This window comes from Hordeum vulgare, chromosome 6H (assembly GCF_904849725.1).
Source record: "Hordeum vulgare subsp. vulgare chromosome 6H, MorexV3_pseudomolecules_assembly, whole genome shotgun sequence".
NCBI classification, from domain to species: Eukaryota; Viridiplantae; Streptophyta; class Magnoliopsida; order Poales; family Poaceae; genus Hordeum; species Hordeum vulgare.
Genome location: NC_058523.1, coordinates 2,378,282 through 2,398,956, shown reverse-complemented (window position 1 = coordinate 2,398,956; position 20,675 = coordinate 2,378,282). Strand labels below are relative to the sequence as shown.

The following is a 20,675-nucleotide window of genomic DNA, read 5'->3' as shown; positions in this document are numbered from 1 at the left end:
TCTAAATAATGCCTCTAAACCATTATGTGGCATCTTCTGTATTGCCTCTAAAATGTTTCTGTGGCATAATAAAAATATGATAAAACACTATTACAACAAGCTCAAAAATTTGCATCTGGATCTGGCAACACTATTACAGCAAGCTCCAAACACACATACAACACAATTACAGCAAGCTCCAAACACACATACAACAGACAAGAGCAAGAGCAAGAGTAAAACAAGATTGAGAGGCTACAGACAAGAGCAAGTGTTCACTAATAATATGCACGCGAATAATATCCAACAATAAAACATCTGGATCTGGCATCATCTAGAAGTATCATCATGCACGCGAATAATGTAAAGCAAAACCATCAGAACATCTTCACAAATTCTGAAACAATATCAAAGTATCAATCACAAACAGAAATGTACAATGCCTACTGTTGTGACAACAATATGAAGAAGTGTTCCAGCTTGATGCAATCAATCATAGACGGATACAGACAAGAGCAAGCCAATTAGCGGTGTGTCACCTTCAACTTCAACCTTTAGGAGTGTACCAAAATTCTAGGCATCTACAAGAGCAAAGAATGTTCTCAGCAATGTAACAAGGTTACACAGACATGCATGCAAGAATGTATAGTTATACATAAGTATGTTGTTTCCGGTTGTAGGACAGATTGCTTGAATACCTTTTTTCATTTTTGTCGTCTCAAAAACTTTCTTTCTCTTCATGGTATTCCTCACTACACCTTCTAAAGTACCGCAATCAGTCTGATGCTTGGTCACCTGAGTTCCAGTAGTTATTTTGTTGGGATCCACATTCTCGCTATTGTTGACTGACATCTGACTACAAACACTAGAAACCTGCAGTTAGGTAAAAATAAAAATCATGTATAGTTATACATAATATGAGCACAAAACAACAACTATGAGCTATGATAGTACCTTAGAGTGCAGCAAGGTAGTATCATCTGTTTGCATAATCTGCATAAAAAAGAGTTCAGAATAGTTGCATATACAAGAACATGGCAAATGAGTTAGCAAAGTGTCATGTATCATACATTTTTGCGTGGCCATGGAATACACCTAGCTTGGGCATTTCCTAGCTTGTTTATTTTTCCTTGTGCACGAGGCAGCTCAGTTGTTTATTTGAGCACGATGTTGACAAGAACTTCAACACAATCAGCTAGTGGTTGGCCATCAGTAGCTTTAGCTTTTCTATCAGTTTTCTGAATGGTTCCCATTGCCACCACACTTGTACTATTTGGTGACGTCAAACTAACTTCCTTGCCACACTTTATGATATCTTCTAATCCATCCTGTGAATTGCAAATGTACTAAGTAACCCTTCTAACTTAGCCTACTACAACTACAAATATTTCTGTACAGAGGTATTAGTTGGTTAATAAGGCGAGATAAATATAGAAAAAATACCTTTGGCCCCTTTTGGATCGGTGTTTGAAATATTACTGGTTTCTTATGTTGAGTTTTCTTTGTCTTCATTAGTTTCGGCACATGCACAAGACTTGGTAGTGTTGATTTTGTCTTCTTTGATTCCAGTTTGTTTGCATTCACCTTATCCAGATGCTTTGGAGCAGCCATTGCCTCGGATGCCTTGGTAGCATATGAAAGTGAAGTTGCATGTTCTTCATCATTCATGGTTTCCAAGTCCTAGTATGTGGATACTCATATTTACCAAGAAGTAAATGTTCAAATAATGTGACTGAATATAAAAGATGAAAACAAGAATCACCTTAGAAGGATCTTTATTTGGAAGCTCCTTTTCTGGAATTCCTCCCATTTCAACAGACCCCCTAGAAGCTATGATCAAACTCTTTAGCTCGTTGTACTGTTCTTCCATTCTCTCACTCTTGGCCATTATTGAAGTTTGATTTGCTACCAGAGTATGCACCACATGCCGAAGCTCCACGTTCTCTTGTTTAGCAGCATGTAGTTCAGCTTCAACTTGAGCAAGGCGCTCCGAAGCCACTCCGCCTACTAATAGACCAAGGCCACTTGGCCTTCCTTTCTTTTCTTTTGGGAAAATTGATGAATAAAGATCACCATCACGAGCCTCCTCACCAATCAAAGAAGGATCTGCCCGAATCCTTTTTTTAATGTCATCCTGGAAGGTTCATATAACAGTAGGATTGCAAGCATGAATTTTATTAAGCAATGAATAAAGCAGTATCAAATGAAAGCTACCTAGGAATATAATAGAACAGAGCACTATCAAGTGAACTACATACCATTTTTACTCCACTTTGTTGGTTGACTGGATATCCATCGTTTTTCGTATGTGTAACCACGTAAAGCTCGGCACGCCCAATTTCCCTACCCTCTACCATCTCCTGAAGCAGAGATGAAATACTGAGATGGTAGTTACACGATTTAATAATACACTAGTTAACACGCCTAGGTATTACCATTTGATCAAGGACAACTGCAAAACTTCGTGATCCAGCGGTGTGGGTCCCGTTGCATCCCTCGAGTTGCGATGCCCGAGTGGCCTTGTTTCTCTCAGATTTTTCCTGGACACACAAATATGGTGAAGAAATGCATAACAAGCTTATATGTAGAATAAATATTCAGCATAGGATACAAAACTACAACATTGAGTACTCACCTTAGCTTTGTCTGTTCTCCAGTGTTTTACTAGCCACTCCCAGTGTCCAATTGGGATTCTATTATCGCAACCATTAAGAATATTGCGTGCCCGTGACAAATCAGCTTTGTAGTATTTCCTCTTTAAAACAACCTTGAAGTCTTTCCATTTTTTACTTGCTGATCTCAACACCCATCTTTTGTATGACTCGTCAATGTTGAAAAAAGCCTATTATAAAAGATAGTTGTGGCAATATGTAGAACTTGTTCATTGAAGAACAAAATGACTTCTTTGTTGAAGATGCAAATATGTATGTTAGATTGCATTGACATACCTGAACAGAATCCCACAACTTTTCTTTCTCTAACTTTGGTACTTTGCTCCAGTTTTGAGCAGCTAAGGATATTTCTTTTCCTTTCACTAGGGTTCCAATAAAATTTGACAGCTTGCATGTCTTCAAACCACATGGCTGACCAAATCTGTTGAACTTCAAATTAATTTTGTTATCAACATCATGTTCTTTCCAGAAGCGCCTCATGTGAGTAGGTCCTCTTCTAGTCTTCTCTACAATTTCTCGTATACGAACAGATAGCAACTACCATTATTCCCATGCATAACAAGCACATGTAAATTCTTTTATACCCTCAGAACTAACCGTGAGTTTGCTGATGTTCTTGTCTAACTTCCTCTTCTTGTTCATGTTCATCTTCTTCTCCATCTTCTGATTCAGTTTCATCACCATGTTCAGTGTCATCTTCTCCATCTTCTGATTCAGTTTCATCACCACTTCCCTCATGGTTCCTTAAGTCATCATGTTCTTCGGCTCTAGAATTCTTCAAAATCAATAAAAACAAGTGTTCACAGTTATCAAGACCATCAGAAGTAATAAAAACAAGAAGTCACCAAGCATTTAAAGAGCTTACCATAGTGAAGTGTTTTAATTTATCCCTATTTGAAGCTTCTGTTTTAATTTGTTTGATAACATTGATGCATTCCATTTGTGGTAGATTAACTTCTCTGACTCTATAATTCAGCTCATTCAATCTTCGTTCATGGTTAGATACATGGGACTCATTGAATGCATCAGATCTTGACCCCGAAGTCATCATATTTCCTGGCATGTACAATTCGAAACTCAGTTAGAAAATACATATTTCAGTGATTAGAAACTAGGAAAACTGCACAATGTCAAACCAAAATGATTGTTCAGGAGAATTATCTCAAACGATGTAGAAAAGGAAAGTAGCTGGGAGAGTTTCATCTAGCACATACATATAGTCAATCTACATGTATTAAACGATGTAGAACATCTAGCACAAACACAAAAGGAAAGTAAAACGATGTAGAAAAGTTCAGGAGAATTATCTCAAACACCTTGTGTGCACCTGGGCGTTGGATCAACAACAGAACGTGAGCGAGCTTGATCCGTGCACAGCAACAAAACTTCAGGAGATCGGGAAGAGGGCCACCTTCCTCCTCCTCCGTTGCCTCCTCGGCCTGGCCAGCGCGAGTGGGGGGATCGGGAAGAGGGTCGAACTGGGCGGCTGGATGCGGCCGATTTGGTCCGGAGGCCGCCGGATCAGAGCTTCCCCCAAAGTTAAACCAGCGGCGCGGCCACGAGCATTGCGCGAGTGGAGCGGCGGGGAGACGGCGCGAGTGGAGCGGCGGGGAGGGCTACCGGCGGCGGCGGCTACCGGCTGCGGCTGCACACAAGGTGTCCACCGCGATGTCCAGAGAGAGTTTTCTTTTTTCTTTTTTCTTTTTTGTGTGTTGTCCGCCGATGTTCAGAGAGAGCTGGGAGGGTTGTTTCGTAAATAGTCAAACATCAAGGGTCAAATTGTATAATAAAATTAGTATTAGAGGCGCTCTCGGCCGGAATGCCAGTAACAATTGGAGGCACTTTTTCAAACTGCCATTAGTACATGATTTTAAGGCATTTTAGGAAATCGCCGTTAATAAAATGCCTCCTAATGACGTACTTGTTGTAGTGGCGTCGCAGAATATACCTGCCAACCGAGGCGACGCCAGCGTAGACCACCCCAAGGGGGGATGCCGGTTGGCACCCACAACAACGAGGCTCTGGATAAGGCGAAATCTACATCTACCTCTGGGCAAGTAGTAGGCGTTTATCTCGCTAAGCTAGTACAATGTCAATTAGTGTTAGAACTGCAAACTTGGTCAGCTAAGAAAACTGTACGGACAATTAGGGGTTCAGTAGATTTTGGGGTATTGAGAACAAAACTTATTTCGCATTGCCACCCTTGTGTGTATTTTTGCCAACCTTGTGTTGCACGTCAGTTGTTTTGCGTTGTCCATGTGTTTATTTTTGCACGAAATGTATATAGTGGCCAATGTTTTGTACACACAGTCATTCATATCTGTTTTTTCAAATTTCTCGCAATCAGTATGTCCTATTGAAAATTGACCCCTATACTGGCTGTATGAAGACGCGCTTTCTCTGACATGGTTTCGTGCCTCAGTACAATTTCATGGTGAGGGGGAGGATAATTTATCTGACGGCGAAGCGGTGGTAGATGAAGGCGGGCAAAACCATTTTGAGCACACCCGGCTGAACATCATATTGAAACTTCTAGACATCAATAAAAAATAAAAAATGCATGCCAGATTGGATGTGGCATATAACAATGGAGTATCTACACCAAGGTTTTCCCGAGAGGAATATGTTGCGTCGAAGTACTAGTGAGGCCAAAAAGATTGTGTGCCTCTTGATTTGCCACATACTCCCTCCGTTCCTAAATATAAGTCTTTTAAGAGATTTCACTAGTGGTCTACATACGAAGCAAAATGAGTGAATCTATATTCTAAAATATGTCTATATACATCCGTATGTAGTCTACTAGTGAAATCTCTAAAAAGACTTATATTTAGGAACGGAGGGAGTATAATATACCAAGAGTGTGATAATGATTGCACCCATTTTTAGAATGACCAAGCAGAAAAAATAGTTCCCAACATGCAAGGAACGCCGATAAGAGCTTGTAAAGAAAAATGCTAGAAAGGTTGTACGGGGTATTTTGACCAACTGCACGCCGATAGGATTATGCATTGGAATAAGGATAGGATGCTCGCAGATAAATATGATGTTGTGCCTAGACAACCTGTAGATGGCTGCCAATGGAAAGCACTCTGCTGTGTATACCAAGAATTTCTTGCAGAACCAAGGACCTCACGTTGGGTGACAGTACGGATGGATTAACTCCGTTTGTCAACAAGATCAACACACATATAATTTGTCCGTTATTTTTTAGGAATGTATAACCTCCTGTACTGGCTTTACATGAGACGGAAATACATAGTCCTGCTTATGCTGATTCATGGACCGACTCAACTATAGAACAATATCTATTTGTACCTCCCAATATTGAAGGAGGTGGTAGGCGCATTATGAGATAATGAAGGGGTCAATACCCTGAAAAACAACAAAGAAGTACATTTACCTATCGAAGATACATTGACAACGACATTGTAACACTATCTGGATTATCAATATGTCTCCAGTCTTTTGTTCCATGGACATTGTCGATTATGAATGATACATGTTATGACCAGTTGTAGAAATAAGGCTCTTAGAAACCTGTGTTCATGGGATATGGAAGGTGAATTGGCAAGCAAGAGAAGTAGAGAAAATCTCTGGATCGGTTGTACAATACAGAGTAGACCTAAGTAACGCCATGAAAGAGAACAAAAAATTAAATCTAGAAGTTGTTGAAACAATGTATGGATTTCCAAACAACATGAAAAAATTGTAGTGCCTACTTCGTCTTATCTATGAAGGTGTGTGGCCCCAATATGCAAAGGTTTATGGAAAGCAGTAATATCTCTCAGGTGAACGACCTTAAGGTTTATTGATCTAGTGGGAGCTTTGAATTGCTACCAATAATCAGTAACTACACCTATAAATACAAAACTTGCTTGGCCCCCAAACCAAACTAGTAAGATTGCCACTTTTTATAGCTTGGTGAGTTACAAGGATTATTACAAATGTTAGTTGGAACAATTGTTTGTATGTAAAGAAATGAAAGAAAATGATTTTAAAAGCGCTTGATCGAGTTTGAAAGCAACATGGATGAATTAATTGGGATCATTATCATTATTTTCAAACTGCCATATATCCAATAAAATATAACGCGTCATGGTGAAGAAATTGTAGTTGAGTATGGTTTAAGTTGCTCTTTTATGAGTACGATTATACATGGCATAATTGCATGTAGGCATCCAAACCGGACATCTATTGACTTATAGCGAATACTCCACCCTAAGACCATTCATTGAGCACCATGCATCTCCAAGTATTAAGTAAAGTATATTATTGCATTAAGTATGATGACATGATGTTCATAGTATATTGTCTTCACCTCACTCTTAAGTAAAAACACTATTCAATAATTTTTCAATATTTTTCACTGCGATTGATTACATGCAAGATGAAACCCAACTAACAAATGACTCCCTATGGAAGACCAGTCATCTAATTATGGCTAGTGCATGACTACAAGATTAGGGAACATATACGTCTATAAATTATGCGGCAATGACATCAAATGAATCCAAACAAAACATATATAGATCGGATCTTAAAGTGACAATTCATCTTACATGTGGTTAGCTTTGGTGAATTGGCCTTTCTTTCAGTACAACTTGTTGAATTCATTATGTTGTGCTTGTCCGAGCTCTAGGGATTATTTAGGTTCACCATTGCTAATAGTTAAGTAAAATTTGCAAATGTACCTATTCACACTCCCCCACCCCACCCCCAAACTCTTGGTCCATATCAATACTTTCACGTGGCAACAACTCGGCGGAAAGGATATCTATGATGTGTGAGAAAATGGAAATGACAGGGCTTTTCATACCGTCCTTACAATGAGGTTGATGGTGTTGTGTTCGTGCCAGGGTGCCAATATCACATATCTGCACTACTGTTTTACATGCAAACGTCTCTGTGTAGTGACTAGACTAGCAAGACGACAACGAGTCAGGGAAAGTCGTGGAAGGTAAAGAAGTACCGTTTCCAGAGGGCGATCAAGGCCGCAATAGAATGTGACTTCCGTGCATGATCCTAAATTCCAAATGTGTTACCCCGTGGAGAGTTTAGGATGGAACTAACCAGTCTGATCTTTCTTTGCCGCCGGCATAGTCATGAAGGATCAGTATTGTCTTATTTCCTTTTCAGAAGCATCTGCTGAGAATGATAGGACTCGCATATCTGGTTTTGCTTGGCCGCAGGTGGAAACCCCAAACCATCACAATTGTTGTTGTTTCTCCCCTAAAAAGAAAAGAATTGTCAATTTTTTAACTTCTTCTCGTAAGGTAGGATTCAGCCGTCTGGTTTTCCAGGGTCAGTTACGTATAGACTAGTGCAGTGTTATGGCCCCTCTTACCTCCACTTTGTATTCTTGGTTCATCTTTAAAAACTAGTGTAATCACCAGATAGCAATCACCTCATGAATTCAATGCATGCGCCCGAATTCCGAACATGTTTCAACGTACATACATTTCTTTCGGTATGATGGGACTCAATAGTCTGATATATATATCTTGGAAGCCTGTGGAGAGACCTAGAGATCAGTATTCTCATATTTCCTATTGAGACTTTTCTTTTGACAATGATAGGACTCACCTTTCCGGTTTTGCTTGACGGACACTGTAGTCACCGTTTTTGAATTTCTTTCCCTAAGATGTGATTGGCCTGTTTGTGATGTATAATTGCGTATATCAATTTCAAGGCATGAGATTGCTAACCGGACCTCCGCCCGGTCTACTTATCCTAGCCATGGTCTGAGTCATGTCTAGACAGTAATTTGTACATTAAAACTAAGATTTGTACATTAAAACTAAGATTTGTTGTCTTCCGTTGCTCTTAGTTCTAGTATTTCAGATAAACAATGATTTGTTGTATTTATTTAGAAGCTTCTTTCCGTAGTGATAGGAATCACTTGTCAGGTTTTCGGAGCCAATGGTACCGTTACTTGCCGATGAGAATGTTCCCTTTATTTACATGCACGTTTCTTTCCGCACTTATGCAAGTGAACTGTCCGACTTTCCTTCTGCACACTGATGACGTTTTCTGCACTAGTAAATATGTAGATATTCACCAAATTTTCAACTATTTCCATCATTCCAGAATCATTTGTCATCAAGATTATTATTAGCGGATAGTAACTCTTGTGCAGTTTTGGAAGAAGATTTTTTTGGGACCCACTTTTTTAGAAAAAGTAGACTACTTTTACAAACAGGCTAGAAACCTTATCCCAGATTCTCGCGAAAAATTTATCCTACTAGTACGAAAGAATGCACTTCCAAAATAATGTAGTTCAATTATGGAAATACATGTCTAAGATTGGCTGCACCATTGAGAATCAATAAATTTTGTGTACTTCTCGATATTTTGTGAGTACCAGAACAAACTAGGGAAGCCTCCAATTGAAATCGGCAATGTATTTGTCAAGTGTCTCTCTTCAGGTAAACGGGTTTGTCGGGACATTTTTTTGGAGCTCTGCAAAGGATTTACCCAGGGCCAAAGATGGCCACTCAGCACAATAAAGTTACTTGACTGACGATGGAAGGAGATGGCAATGGCCAAGTGGCACCATGCTTTGCCGAGATAAGCAACTAGACATTTGTAAATGGATGATGTACATAGGGCTGCCACATGTTCCAGCTGGTTCTCGCTGGCACTATTGAAATTCACTTGTTTAACGGCTGCAACAAACACTCGGCGAATTTGCAAAAACCCTCGGCAAAGTATTTGCCAAAAATTATTATTAGCAAAGACACCTCGGGTACACCTCTCAGGAAAATGGAACTTTGCCGAGAACCATATGTCGGACCGTCGGCAAACAGTTTGCGAAGACCAAACATTGCGTCTCAGCAAAGTAAAGTGATATCACAAATGTCGGTTCCTTCGGTTCATTACCGAGAGCTCTCACTTGGCAAAGTTTTACACATTGCCGAGAGGCCTACTCGGCTTAACTAAAAGAGACCAGTTCCAACAACTCTTCGTTACCGAGTCAGTTTGTTTATCACTATACATATGTTTCGTATGGGTCTCGCCAGTGCAATAATTCATAGGAGCCGGCAGAGTCATGTAGAGATAAGTATATACTTATTTCCTTTTCACTCGCTTTTGTTGATAACGATAGGATTCACCTGTTTGTTTTTGCTTGGCCGCTGCTAGAGAAACCAAGCCATCAAAATTTTCATTTCTGTTTCCCGGACAAAAGAAAAAAAATGTGTTTTTTAACTTCTTCTCGTATGGTAGGATTCACCAGTCTTTTCCTGGCAATCTTTCAGTCACCTATAGAGTAGAGCAATGTTAACACGGCCCCTCTTACCTCGACTTTGTATTTGTGGGTCATCATTGTTTTGGGGAAGGGGGGGGGGGGGGCATGCGCTGCACGTTAAGGGTCTGTTAGAGCAGTTAGTGATCTCGGCTCGCTGATGGGGCTGCTTAGATGGTGTTCGCTGGTGCGTTGTCTGCGCACATCTAAGGTAATATGCTTAGCGATATTAATCGCCATGAATGTGGCTTCATATTGCTTCATGTATTTTAATTTTGTAGGTTCCGTTGAATAATATAATAAAGATGGTTGTATGCAACCCTCGATGCAGATGCTAGGGATCGTCCTTGTTTTCAAAAATAATAATTTGATGACTCATTTTAAAAACCAGTACAATCACCAATCACCAGAGAACAATTAATCCATGCAGCAAAAGAACATGAATTAATGCATTCTCCCGAATTCCGTACATGTTTCAATGTAGAGACATTTCTTTTGGTATGATGGGACTCAATAGTCTGAATTTTCTTGGAAGCCAATGGAGAGACCTAAGATAAGTATTCCTATTGAGACTCTTCTTTTGATAACGATAGGACTCACCTTTTCCGATTTTGCTTGAGAAGCATTGTGGTCACCAACCCATCAGAATTGTCATTTTTGAACTTTTCCTAAGATGTGACTCAGTTGTCTGTGATGTGTGATTGCGTATCTCAATTTCAAGGCATGAGATTGCTAACCTGACCTGCCACCCAGTTGTGACTCACCTATCTACAAATCCTAGCCATGGTCAGAGTAACGTATGGACAGTAATTTGTAAATTAAAACTATGGTTTGTTGTAGTCTTGTCTCATAGAGATCTTTATGGTCTTCCTTTGCTCTTATTTCTGGTATGTCAGCAAAAAACAAAGATTTGTTGTATTTTTTAGAAGCTTCTTTCAGTAGTGATGGGAATGACTTGTCAGGTTTTGGGAGCAAATGGTATAGTTACTTGCCGATCAAAATGTTCTCTTTGTTTACATGCATGTTTATTACCGCATTGACGCGACTGAAGTGTCGACTTTGCTTTTACACACCACTGTTAACACGGCCCAACTTACCTCCACTTTGTATTTGTGGGTCATCATTTGGGGGGGGGGGGGGGGCATGCGGTGCGTGTTAAGTGTCTGTTAGACCGGTTGGTGATCTTGGCTCGCTGATGGGACTGCTTAGATGGTGTGCGCTGGTGCATTGTCGGCGCACATTATCAAGGTACGTAGTATGTTTAGCGATATTAATCGCCATGAATGTGGCTTCCGATTGCTTCATGTATTTAAATTTTGTTTGTTCCGTTGAATAATGTAATAAATATGATTGTATGCATCACTCGATGCAGAGGCCTAGGATCATCTTTGATTTCAAAAATAATAATTACGGCTCATTGTAAAAACCAGTACAATCACGAGAGCGCAATTAATCCAGGCAGCAAAAGAACATGAATTGAATGCATTCTCCCGAATTTCGTACATGTATCAATGTAGAGACATTTCTTTTGGTATGATGGGACTCAATAGTCTGAATTTTCTTGGAAGCCAGCGGAGAGACCTAAGATCAGTATTCCTATTGAGACTTTTCTTTTGATAACGAAATGACTCACCTTTCCGGTTTTGTTTGAGAGGAGATGTGACTCACCTGACTGTGATGTATGATTGCATATATCAATTTCAAGACATGAGATTGCTAACAGGACCTGCCTGCGTATCCTGGTCACGATCGTCACGTATTTACAATGAAGATTTGTTGTATTCTTGTCACGTAGAGAACTGTATTGTGTTCTGTTGCTCTTATTTCTGGTATTTCAGATAAAACTAAGATTTTTTGTATTCATTTAAAACTTGTTTGGGTAGTGATGTTTGTTGAGTATTGTTATTATTAGGAAATACATGATACACTAGGTTTTGTTCTAGCTTGTCTTGTACTTCAAGTTGATCATGTATTCTCATATATATATATGCCCACGAGGCTCAGTTAATACATCAAGAATTCTACCAAACCTTTTATCACTATGGTTGTAAATTGTATGAGCCTAACCCCGATCCAATCTCATAGGCGCAAGGGCCGCTTCCGCACCATGTATCATAATTATTAGGAAATAAAGGATAGACTACTTTTTGTTCTAACTTGTCTTGTACTTGAAGTTGATCATCTGCTTCTATATATGTGCTCACGAGGCTGACACAATACATCAAAGAATTTGTCGTCCGGTCAAGGCCTTCATCCGCGCGTCTGCCAGCCTTTTCTCCAAGCGAGCAGGCTCGCGCAATGCGTCGTCCGGTCAAGGCCTTCATCCGCGCGTCGGCCAGATGTTCTCTCTATGTTGACCTTCGCTGCCATGACCGCGAGTACATCGTACCCTCCTTCGATCATGCGATGGGCTGCCTTTGTGTCACGCCATGGGGCCACAGCAACACTGCGTCGTGGTTCTCCCGACGGTGACTTCAACCCTACTGTCATTGTGTTGCCCTTTCGGGTAGTAGAGCCGTGGCAGGCGGTCCACGGAGCTGTCCCAAGGTTCTTCCTGCGATTGCACTGACCTGCACGCTCGTGTTGTGTCGCCCCTTTAGGCCATAGCGCCGCGGCACGCAGTCCACCACCGCCCCGAGGCCGTCGGCTCCAAGTCTTCCTGTTAGCTGCACCGTCCCTCATGCTGCAATGCGTCAACCTATCGGACCGTAGCAAGCGTGGCACGCGGTCCCTACCGCTATGTTGAGGTCGTCCCCATTGTTCCACCGACCCGTGCATTGCCGCTGCTTCGCTCCTTCGTGCCCTAGCGCTGAGGCATGCGGTCCACTTCGCCGTCCACGCGCATGGACTTCTGTGTGGTATGCGCCACGCAGCCTTCCTCTGTGCGTGAATGCCATCATCCATGTCGGACTTCGCCATGCTGTCAGGTTCGCCTACATCAAGCACCACCGCCGCACTCCTAAACTAGCCGCCGCCACGGCGACTACCTCGACACGGACCACCACAAGTACACATCGACTAGGGCGTCCCTCGCACTGCTAGCTTGATCACGACTAGACCACCCTAAGATCTCGGCTACCTCGACATCGGCACGAAGGGTTACCGCCTTGCTTCATCAACCACGTCAGTTTCCACTCGAGCCAAAACTTTCGCACTGTACCGACCGTTACAACTGTAGGGGGATGTCCATCGAATTACCATAAGATTCTTCTCCAGTGTCATCGTCTGTGTCGCTACTATTGTGACTGCGGGGGATGTTTAAGTATCGTAACTATTAGAAAATATAGGATAGATTAGGATTTGTTCTAACTTGTCTTGTACTCTAAGTTGATAATATACTCCTATATGTATGCCACGAGGCTCAAGCAATACATCAAAAAATCCTCCAAACCTTATCTCTATATCGATCGTTCTACAATGAGAATCACTTGTCATATTTTTTGGGCCAATGCTACACTTACTTGCCGATCAAAATGTTCTCTTTATTTACATGTTTCTTTCCGCACAGATGCAACTCAACTGTCAGACTTTGCTTGTACACACTGATGACGTTTTCTGCGCTAGTAAAATTGTAGATATTCACAAAATTTTCAACTATTTCCGTCATTCCGGAATCATGTTTCATCAAGATTGTTATTAGGGACAGTAAATCAGATCCAGTTTTTGGAGCACTTTTTTAACCGATTTTTCAAACAGCCTAGATTACGTTATCCCACTTTCTTGCAAAAAGCAACTTATCCTACTTGTACAACAGAACGCACTTCCGAAATAACATAGTGCAATTGTGGAAGCACATGCCTAGGATTGGCTTGACCATTTAGAACAATTAAATTTTGTATGCTACTGGATTTTTGCCGAGTGCCCCAACGAACTAGGGAAACCTCCAATTGGATTCGGCAATGTATTTGGCAAGTACTGTTACACTCGGGGAAGGGCGGTCGGCCTACTGTCTTAAGGTAAAGGAGTTTGCAGAGACATTTTGTCGTGGTTCTGCAAAGGATTTACCCAGGGCCAAAGATAGCCACTCAACACTAAAGTTACTTAACAGGCGATGGAAGGAGATACCGCTGGCCAAGTGGCACCGTATTTTGCCGAGATAAAGAACTAGACATTTGGTAAAGGATGATGCACATAGGCTGCCACATGTCCGCCCAGCTGGTTCCCTTGTGGCACTAGGGAAACGAGCGGTGCACATTGTAGTGCCACATCACCGTGGTGGCCAGCCATGAGAAGGATGATCCTGCCGGAATCTTTGCCGAGAGCCTGTGCTTGGCAAACACAAATGCACTGGGGTCGTTATGTGTGTAGGCAATTTGCGGTTGGGGCTCTTTGCCATGTTGCCAGGTGATCTCACATTTCCTGGCATCTTAAATAAGGTCTGCTCTAAAGGTTGGCTATCCTCTCACTGGAGCTGGTCAGGGACTCAAGGTCACCATTTGAGGAAACCGTCAGCAGCCATCGAAGATGTTCCGAGCTCTGCAGGGAGTCCTCATGTGAAATAATTCAAAACTTCTAACTTGCATGGTCTAACTATATTTTATGTGTTTCTGGGTTACTAATAATTACTACTTTGTTATGACTAATCTTTATATTGATTTGTTTTCGTTTTCTGTTACTAGTATTTATTTTGTTTTCGTTTTCTGTTATTTGTGCGTGCGTTCGTGTGTTTGTGTGTGTCATCATGAACCGCTGCTACAGCTCGAGGGTGCCAAACTCTCAAAGGTTGATAAGTTCGAGCCCACCCAACCCCTGCTTCTCGTTCGTCAAGACTGATCACAGTGTGCGCCTCTCATACTTTGTGCTGTAGGTTGGCTGGCAAGGTGGCCGTGATCACGGGTGCAGCCAGTGGCATCGGCAAGGCGACCGCAGCCGAGTTTGTGAAGAACGGTGCCACTGTCATTCTCGCAGACATCCAGGACGACCTCGGCTGCGCCGTCGCAGCGGACCTTGGTCCCTGTGTGGCGTACTTGCACTAAGATGTCACCGAGGAGTCTCAGGTGGCGGCGCTGGTCGGCCTTGCCGTTGCGTGCCACGGTCAAGATTTTGGATTTCGTTTTGTAGATTTTACCAGGCAAATTTCTTTTTTTTTTTCGCTTTTTTCCGAATTTTTCGAACGAAAATTACAAACCAAATTTCAAGAATTGAACATTCTTTTTGCAAAACATAAAAAAAACAGAGCAAAAATATAGACCCAAATCTTTATCTGGCCAGTAGAGCTTATACAACAAAATCTAGTAGAATATATGCATGAAGGCGGCCTCAACCTCATGTGGCTGACATTGACATGGCTGCCCCATGCAAACCATGGCCAGGGCCTTCACGCTCCATGTGAAATAGTCCATGGGAAAAAGAAGAATGCTGGCGGCTTGATGGGCGAGACGGAGTGGTTGAGGCAGCCGGCATCGAGGTCACCGTAGATTTCCATGGACATTGATGGAGTATTTTCTTCTGCTAATGCTTCTCTTTCTTTTCAGCTACTAGGAATGAGTGAAGGGATCAGTGGGGGAGGAGAGAAGAGAAGCGAGACATCCCCTTATATTAGGGAGGGTGCGGGACATTTTTACTTTGGCCCTCTCTGGCGGATACAATTACGTTTAGCACTCAAGATGTTGAGCAAGGTTGCTCCCATTGTATTTTTTGGATGTCTATTTGCTAAACTTTGTGAGTTGGTGCTTGGGCGGGATGAACAACAAAGTTGGCGTTTCCTAGACCTTCAAAAATAAGAGTTACTGTTCCCCACTGGCTAGGCATATGTTAGGGAAGGCTCGCTGGCGGCTTTTATGTTACTGGGAGACATCTATGGGCTATATTGGGAATTTGGCTGGCATGAAATTTCAAAAATGGCCGAATTTTTTGACCCGGTATACACTAATACTGGCCTAACCGAGATGGACGAATATCGGACGAATTTCATTTTTTCCAGACGAAATCCAAAACTCTGGCCACGGTCGCCTCGACATCTTGTTCAACAATGCCGGGATCAGTGGCGAGGTCCTCACGCCTACCCCGTTGGGCCTCCGCGGCGTGGCGGACTTCGACAACGTCGTGACCACCAACACTCGCGGTGTAATCACCGGCGTCAAGCATGTGGCGCGCGTCATGATCCCAAGCCGTGGCGGTAACATCATCTGCATAGCCAACACCGCAGGCGTTGTTGGCGGTGTGGCGTTCCCCCTATATAGCATTTCCAAGTCGGCGGTGCTTGGCTTGTGCGACTAGTGGCCGGGGAGATGGCGCGCTCTGGCATTCAGATAAACGCCATCTCCCTTAACTACATCCCGACGCTGAGATTGATGGCTTTTACGCCCAGCTCTACCCTGGGATGAGCCATCAAGAGCGCAAGATGGTCGTGGAGAGGGAGATCAACGAGATGGACGGGGCCATTCTCGGAGTTGATGATGTGGCCAACGCGGCCGACTACCTTGGCACGAGATAGTCTGAAGTAAATATTGTTAATGGTGCCATATATTCCTTTCAACCTTCATACATGTAATTAGATTTTCTTGGTCTCAGACAATTTTATACCCAGGTATTTCTTGGTAAGGAGATTAGAATCAAAAAGAAGGAGGAAACTTAGCTGAAGATGTAAATCTCTAACCTGTTTGATCGGCATAACCATTGTCGGAAATCACCACGTCCTTATGAGAAGGGAGGCGCATGCAACTGGGAGTTCGACAAACATCTAACTAACAACCATGGAAATTTCAACTACCTCAAGATGACCAAGGGATGGAAATGGTAATATTTACTTAATGTAACTTAACCTGGCATTTGCGCAGACTACTTTGCTAGTTGATCGAAACAACTAGTTCATTACAATACAGGGAGGGGAACAGAGAGAGAGAGAGAGAGAGAGAGAGAGAGAGAGAGAGAGAGAGAGAGAGAGAGAGAGAGAGAGAGAGAGAGAGAGAGAGAGAGAGAGAGAGAGAGAGAGAGAGAGAGAGAGAGAGAGAGAGAGAGAGAGAGAGAGAGAGAGAGAGAGAGAGAGAAGACAGAGAGAGAGAGAGAGAGAGAGAGAGGAGAGAGAGAGAGAGAGAGAGAGAGAGAGAGAGAGAGAGAGAGAGAGAGAGAGAGAGAGAGAGAGAGAGAGAGAGAGAGAGAGAGAGAGAGAGAGAGAGAGAGAGAGAGAGAGAGAGAGAGAGAGAGAGAGAGAGAGAGAGAGGAGAGAGAGAGAGAGAGAGAGAGAGAGAGAGAGAGAGAGAGAGGAGAGAGAGAGAGAGAGAGAGAGAGAGAGAGAGAGAGAATTCTTTGCTGGCATGGACCGTCTCCAGAGTTTGCAGTTCTTTAAAGTTTGAAATATTTTTTGGTGCTTCCACTCCGACAAAGTACCGGAACTCTGTCTGCTTCTCATCAGCAAACCTGACAGCTAAAAGGTGTTGTAGCTTGGTAATTTTGACAATTCCAGGTGGTAGTTTTTGTATATTTGTTTGCTTGACATCCAGGGTCTCGACAGAGTTTTTCAATCGTGTGAGGCAGTGACTGAATATTTGTGCGCCTTAAGCCAATGTAGCGGAGGTTGAACAAATTTCCGATGGATGCTGGCACTTGGCTGATTGCAGAGTCTTGAAGCTCGAGAACAGTAAGGAAGCTGGAACTAGACAAAATTGAGGAAATTATGATGGTGGATAACGATGTTTTCCCAAGCGAGATGATGATCCGGAGTCGTGGAAATTTCTCTTGGGTAACAACTGTATTACTGTCCTTCCAACCACATGTTGAGAACCGACGAACTTCTTTATCCATGAGCATCATTTCGCTCGGATCATTAGCAGAGCCAAACCACTCCTATTTAGGAATAGCCAGGGCTAGGTCTCGGAGAATGTCATGCATCTTACATTTACTAACCCTTCAAAGCTCATCCTTTCGATGAGTTCCATGAGGTTACCTGCAGAGGCTGGGGGCTTTCCTCCTTTTCCAAAAAAAATGAGGTTACCTTCTGCCACTTCCTCTCCTATGCTCTTGTCTTTCTTCACTGCAAACCCTTCAACAACCCACAACCGCACAAGGCTCTCCCTTGACATTGCGTAGTCTTCAACGAACAACCCAAGTTTTGAATTACATTTTTCATCGTGCTTAGTTCCTTTTACATTTAACCTTTGAGGACTACCAATTTTCCACGACAGCTTGGTAATAACAGCCAAGATTGCTTCATTGACAAAAACTTGCCCAATCGTCGACAAAGCGAGGATTATAGCCTCCGCCATTGGCTTCTGAAAAACATCAAACAAAACCGGTTAAATCAGTTTCAGTTTGGACAAATCATTGCATATTGCGTTTATAAAGGATCATGCACACACCTAAATTTTTGCGTAGTATTTTAAACCTTTACCCTTTAGACAACATTTATAAAGTGAGCTTAAATTATTTTGAACCATTAGCCAAAATATATTTTAAACCTTTTGCCGGACGAATCTGGTAATTGCATCGCATGACCCTGTACTTGTGTTTTTCCCCTTGTATAGCTAGCTCGTATTGATCAAGCAAGGTGGCGGCATTTAGTTTCATGTATAGTAGAAGGGTTGGGTGTGTTTACTGCCCCGTTGTTGTTGTTGGGGTTTAGAATATGAGGTGCATAACTTTTATGAAATGTCAAACTATTTAAATTCAATCAAATTTACATAGAAATATATCAAAATCCATAACATCAAATTGTTATGATAGATTCATCATGAATGAATTTTAATAATTTCTTTAATATAGTGGATGTTGATAAATTTTACTTTAAACCTGGTTAAAGTTAAACAAGTTTGATTTTTTCAAAAAACCTAATACCCTTAATATTTGGAACTTATATTTAGTTTGGCTGATGAGGCAGTGTGCTTATTTCTATTTATAACGTGATGATCTGATTAGACTTTCATAATGTGATGAGGCAGTGTAGTATTTATAATCACCGCCCGAGGCTCCTGCCGGCCGCCACAAATAAAAGCGCAAGCGGGGACGTCGTGATTCCGCTACCGACGCTGCTTCAGGTGCCGTGAATGAACATCTGAGGAGGTCACATATGTTTTTCCTTTGGAGCGTGTACGGTCTCAAAAGAAGGCCAAGGATGTAAGTCCTGCCTTAGTGCCATATCGTATGCTTGTTTGTACGTACATGGAAGGCCAAACATGCATATTTCTTAAAATAAGACCAAGGATGTAAGTCCAGCCTCAGTACCACATCGTACACTTGTTTGTACGTATATACATGGGAGGCCAAGCATGCATATTTCTCAAAAGAAGGCCAAGGATGTAAGTCATGCCTCAGTATCATATCGTATGCTTGTTTGTACGTACATGGGAGGCCAAGCATGCATATATCTCAAAAGAAGGCCAATGATGTAAGTCCTGCCTCAGTGCCATATCGTATACTTGTTTGTACGTACATGGGAGGTCAAGCATGCATATTTCTCAAAAGAAGGCCAAGGATGTAAGTCCTGCCTCAGTGCCATATCGTATGCTTGTTTGTACGTACATGGAAGGTCAAGCATGCATATTTCTTAAAAGAAGGTCAAGGATGTAAGTCCTGCCTCAGTACCACATCGTATACTTGTTTGTACGTATATACATGGGAGGCCAAGCGTGCATATTTCTCAAGAGAAGGCCAAGGATGTAAGTCCTGCCTCAGTGCCATATCGTATACTTGTTTGTACGTACATGGGAGGCCAAGCATGCATATTTCTCAAAAGAAGGCCAAGGATGTAAGTCCTGCCTCAGTGCCATATCGTATACTTCTTTGTACGTACATGGGAGGCCAAGCATGCATATTTCTCAAAAGAGGGCCACGGATGTAAGTCCTGCCTCAGTGCCATATCGTATGCTTGTTTGTACGTACATGGGAGGCCAAGCATGCATATTTTTCAAAAGAAGGCTAAGGATGTAAGTCCTGCCTCAGTGCCATATCGTATGCTTGTTTGTACGTACATGGAAGGCCAAGCATGCATATTTTTTAAAAGAAGGCTAAGGATGTAAGTCCTGCCTCAGTGCCATATCGTATCTTCTTTGTACCTACATGGGAGGCCAAGCATGGAGCCTGCCTGGCACCGTTGCATGTAGTCTGATTAGAGGCCTTTCGATTAAACACCAGCATAGTCCCGATTGGAGGCCTTCCGATTAGACGCCGGCATCATGCAGCCATGCTAGCTCACGATGGATAAGACCAGCATGCAGTCCCACATGGGAGGTAATCCATTCAAGGATGCATGTCTTAATCAAGGCCGTATGAAACTTCGATGTTGAGGACGGCGCAGCACGGGTGGACATAGAGGCATGGCTTCTCGTTCAACTACCTGAAGCCGATCGTTTCGCCCCCGCACGCCGCACAGCTCATGTGGTCGTCTGGTTTTCTTTTCTATCAAGCTGAACCTGCAGCTAATGAACAGAGGGTGCTCCAGAACGGCCGCAGCCGTGGCGCAGTGTTTGTGGACGGTGAAGTTGCATGGCTTGCACATGTAGTACTCCTCCGACACTTTTCCGTACTGGCTGCATCGTCGCCGCACCTCAACGACGAACATGCCGTACGTGTTCGTCCCTAGGATAAGCCCATGATTCGGGTGGATGGTGTGATAGAGGGTCGCCGGCATGCAGCGCCATATAGTACTCCCTCCGTTCCTAAATATAAATCTTTTAAGATATTTCATTAGAATTTTACATACGGAGCAAAATGAGTAAATCTACACTCTAAAATATGTCTATATACATCCGTATATAGTCCACTAATGAAACCTTTTTAAAGACTTATATTTAGGAACGGAGGGAGTATATCTTTTTGCCGCTGAGAGAGGTGCTTTGGTGGCCGAG

At 42.4% G+C, this 20,675-nt stretch overlaps 1 protein-coding gene and 2 pseudogenes across 2 annotated transcripts; 1 reads left to right on the top strand and 2 right to left on the bottom strand.

The window, feature by feature from the left end:
- Positions 1–1,124: 1,124 nt before the first annotated feature.
- Positions 1,125–4,313, bottom strand: LOC123402973. Of its 2 annotated transcripts, none has more exons than XM_045096945.1 (10): positions 3,968–4,313; positions 3,517–3,707; positions 3,249–3,426; positions 2,928–3,166; positions 2,615–2,821; positions 2,415–2,519; positions 2,238–2,339; positions 1,742–2,113; positions 1,423–1,659; positions 1,125–1,307 (listed from the first exon to the last, which is right to left on the bottom strand). In XM_045096945.1, exons 2-10 carry the CDS (start codon positions 3,700–3,702, stop codon positions 1,134–1,136), a joined length of 1,800 nt encoding a protein of 599 aa, XP_044952880.1. In that variant the 5' UTR covers positions 3,703–3,707; positions 3,968–4,313; the 3' UTR covers positions 1,125–1,133. The 2 variants fall into 2 exon arrangements, with proteins under 2 accessions (XP_044952880.1, XP_044952881.1); XM_045096946.1 differs by having other exon boundaries at positions 2,928–3,157.
- Positions 4,314–13,793: 9,480 nt separating this feature from the next.
- LOC123402549 lies at positions 13,794–16,330 on the top strand (annotated as a pseudogene).
- An 805-nt stretch (positions 16,331–17,135) lies between these two features.
- Positions 17,136–20,458, bottom strand: LOC123402547 (annotated as a pseudogene).
- Positions 20,459–20,675: the final 217 nt, after the last annotated feature.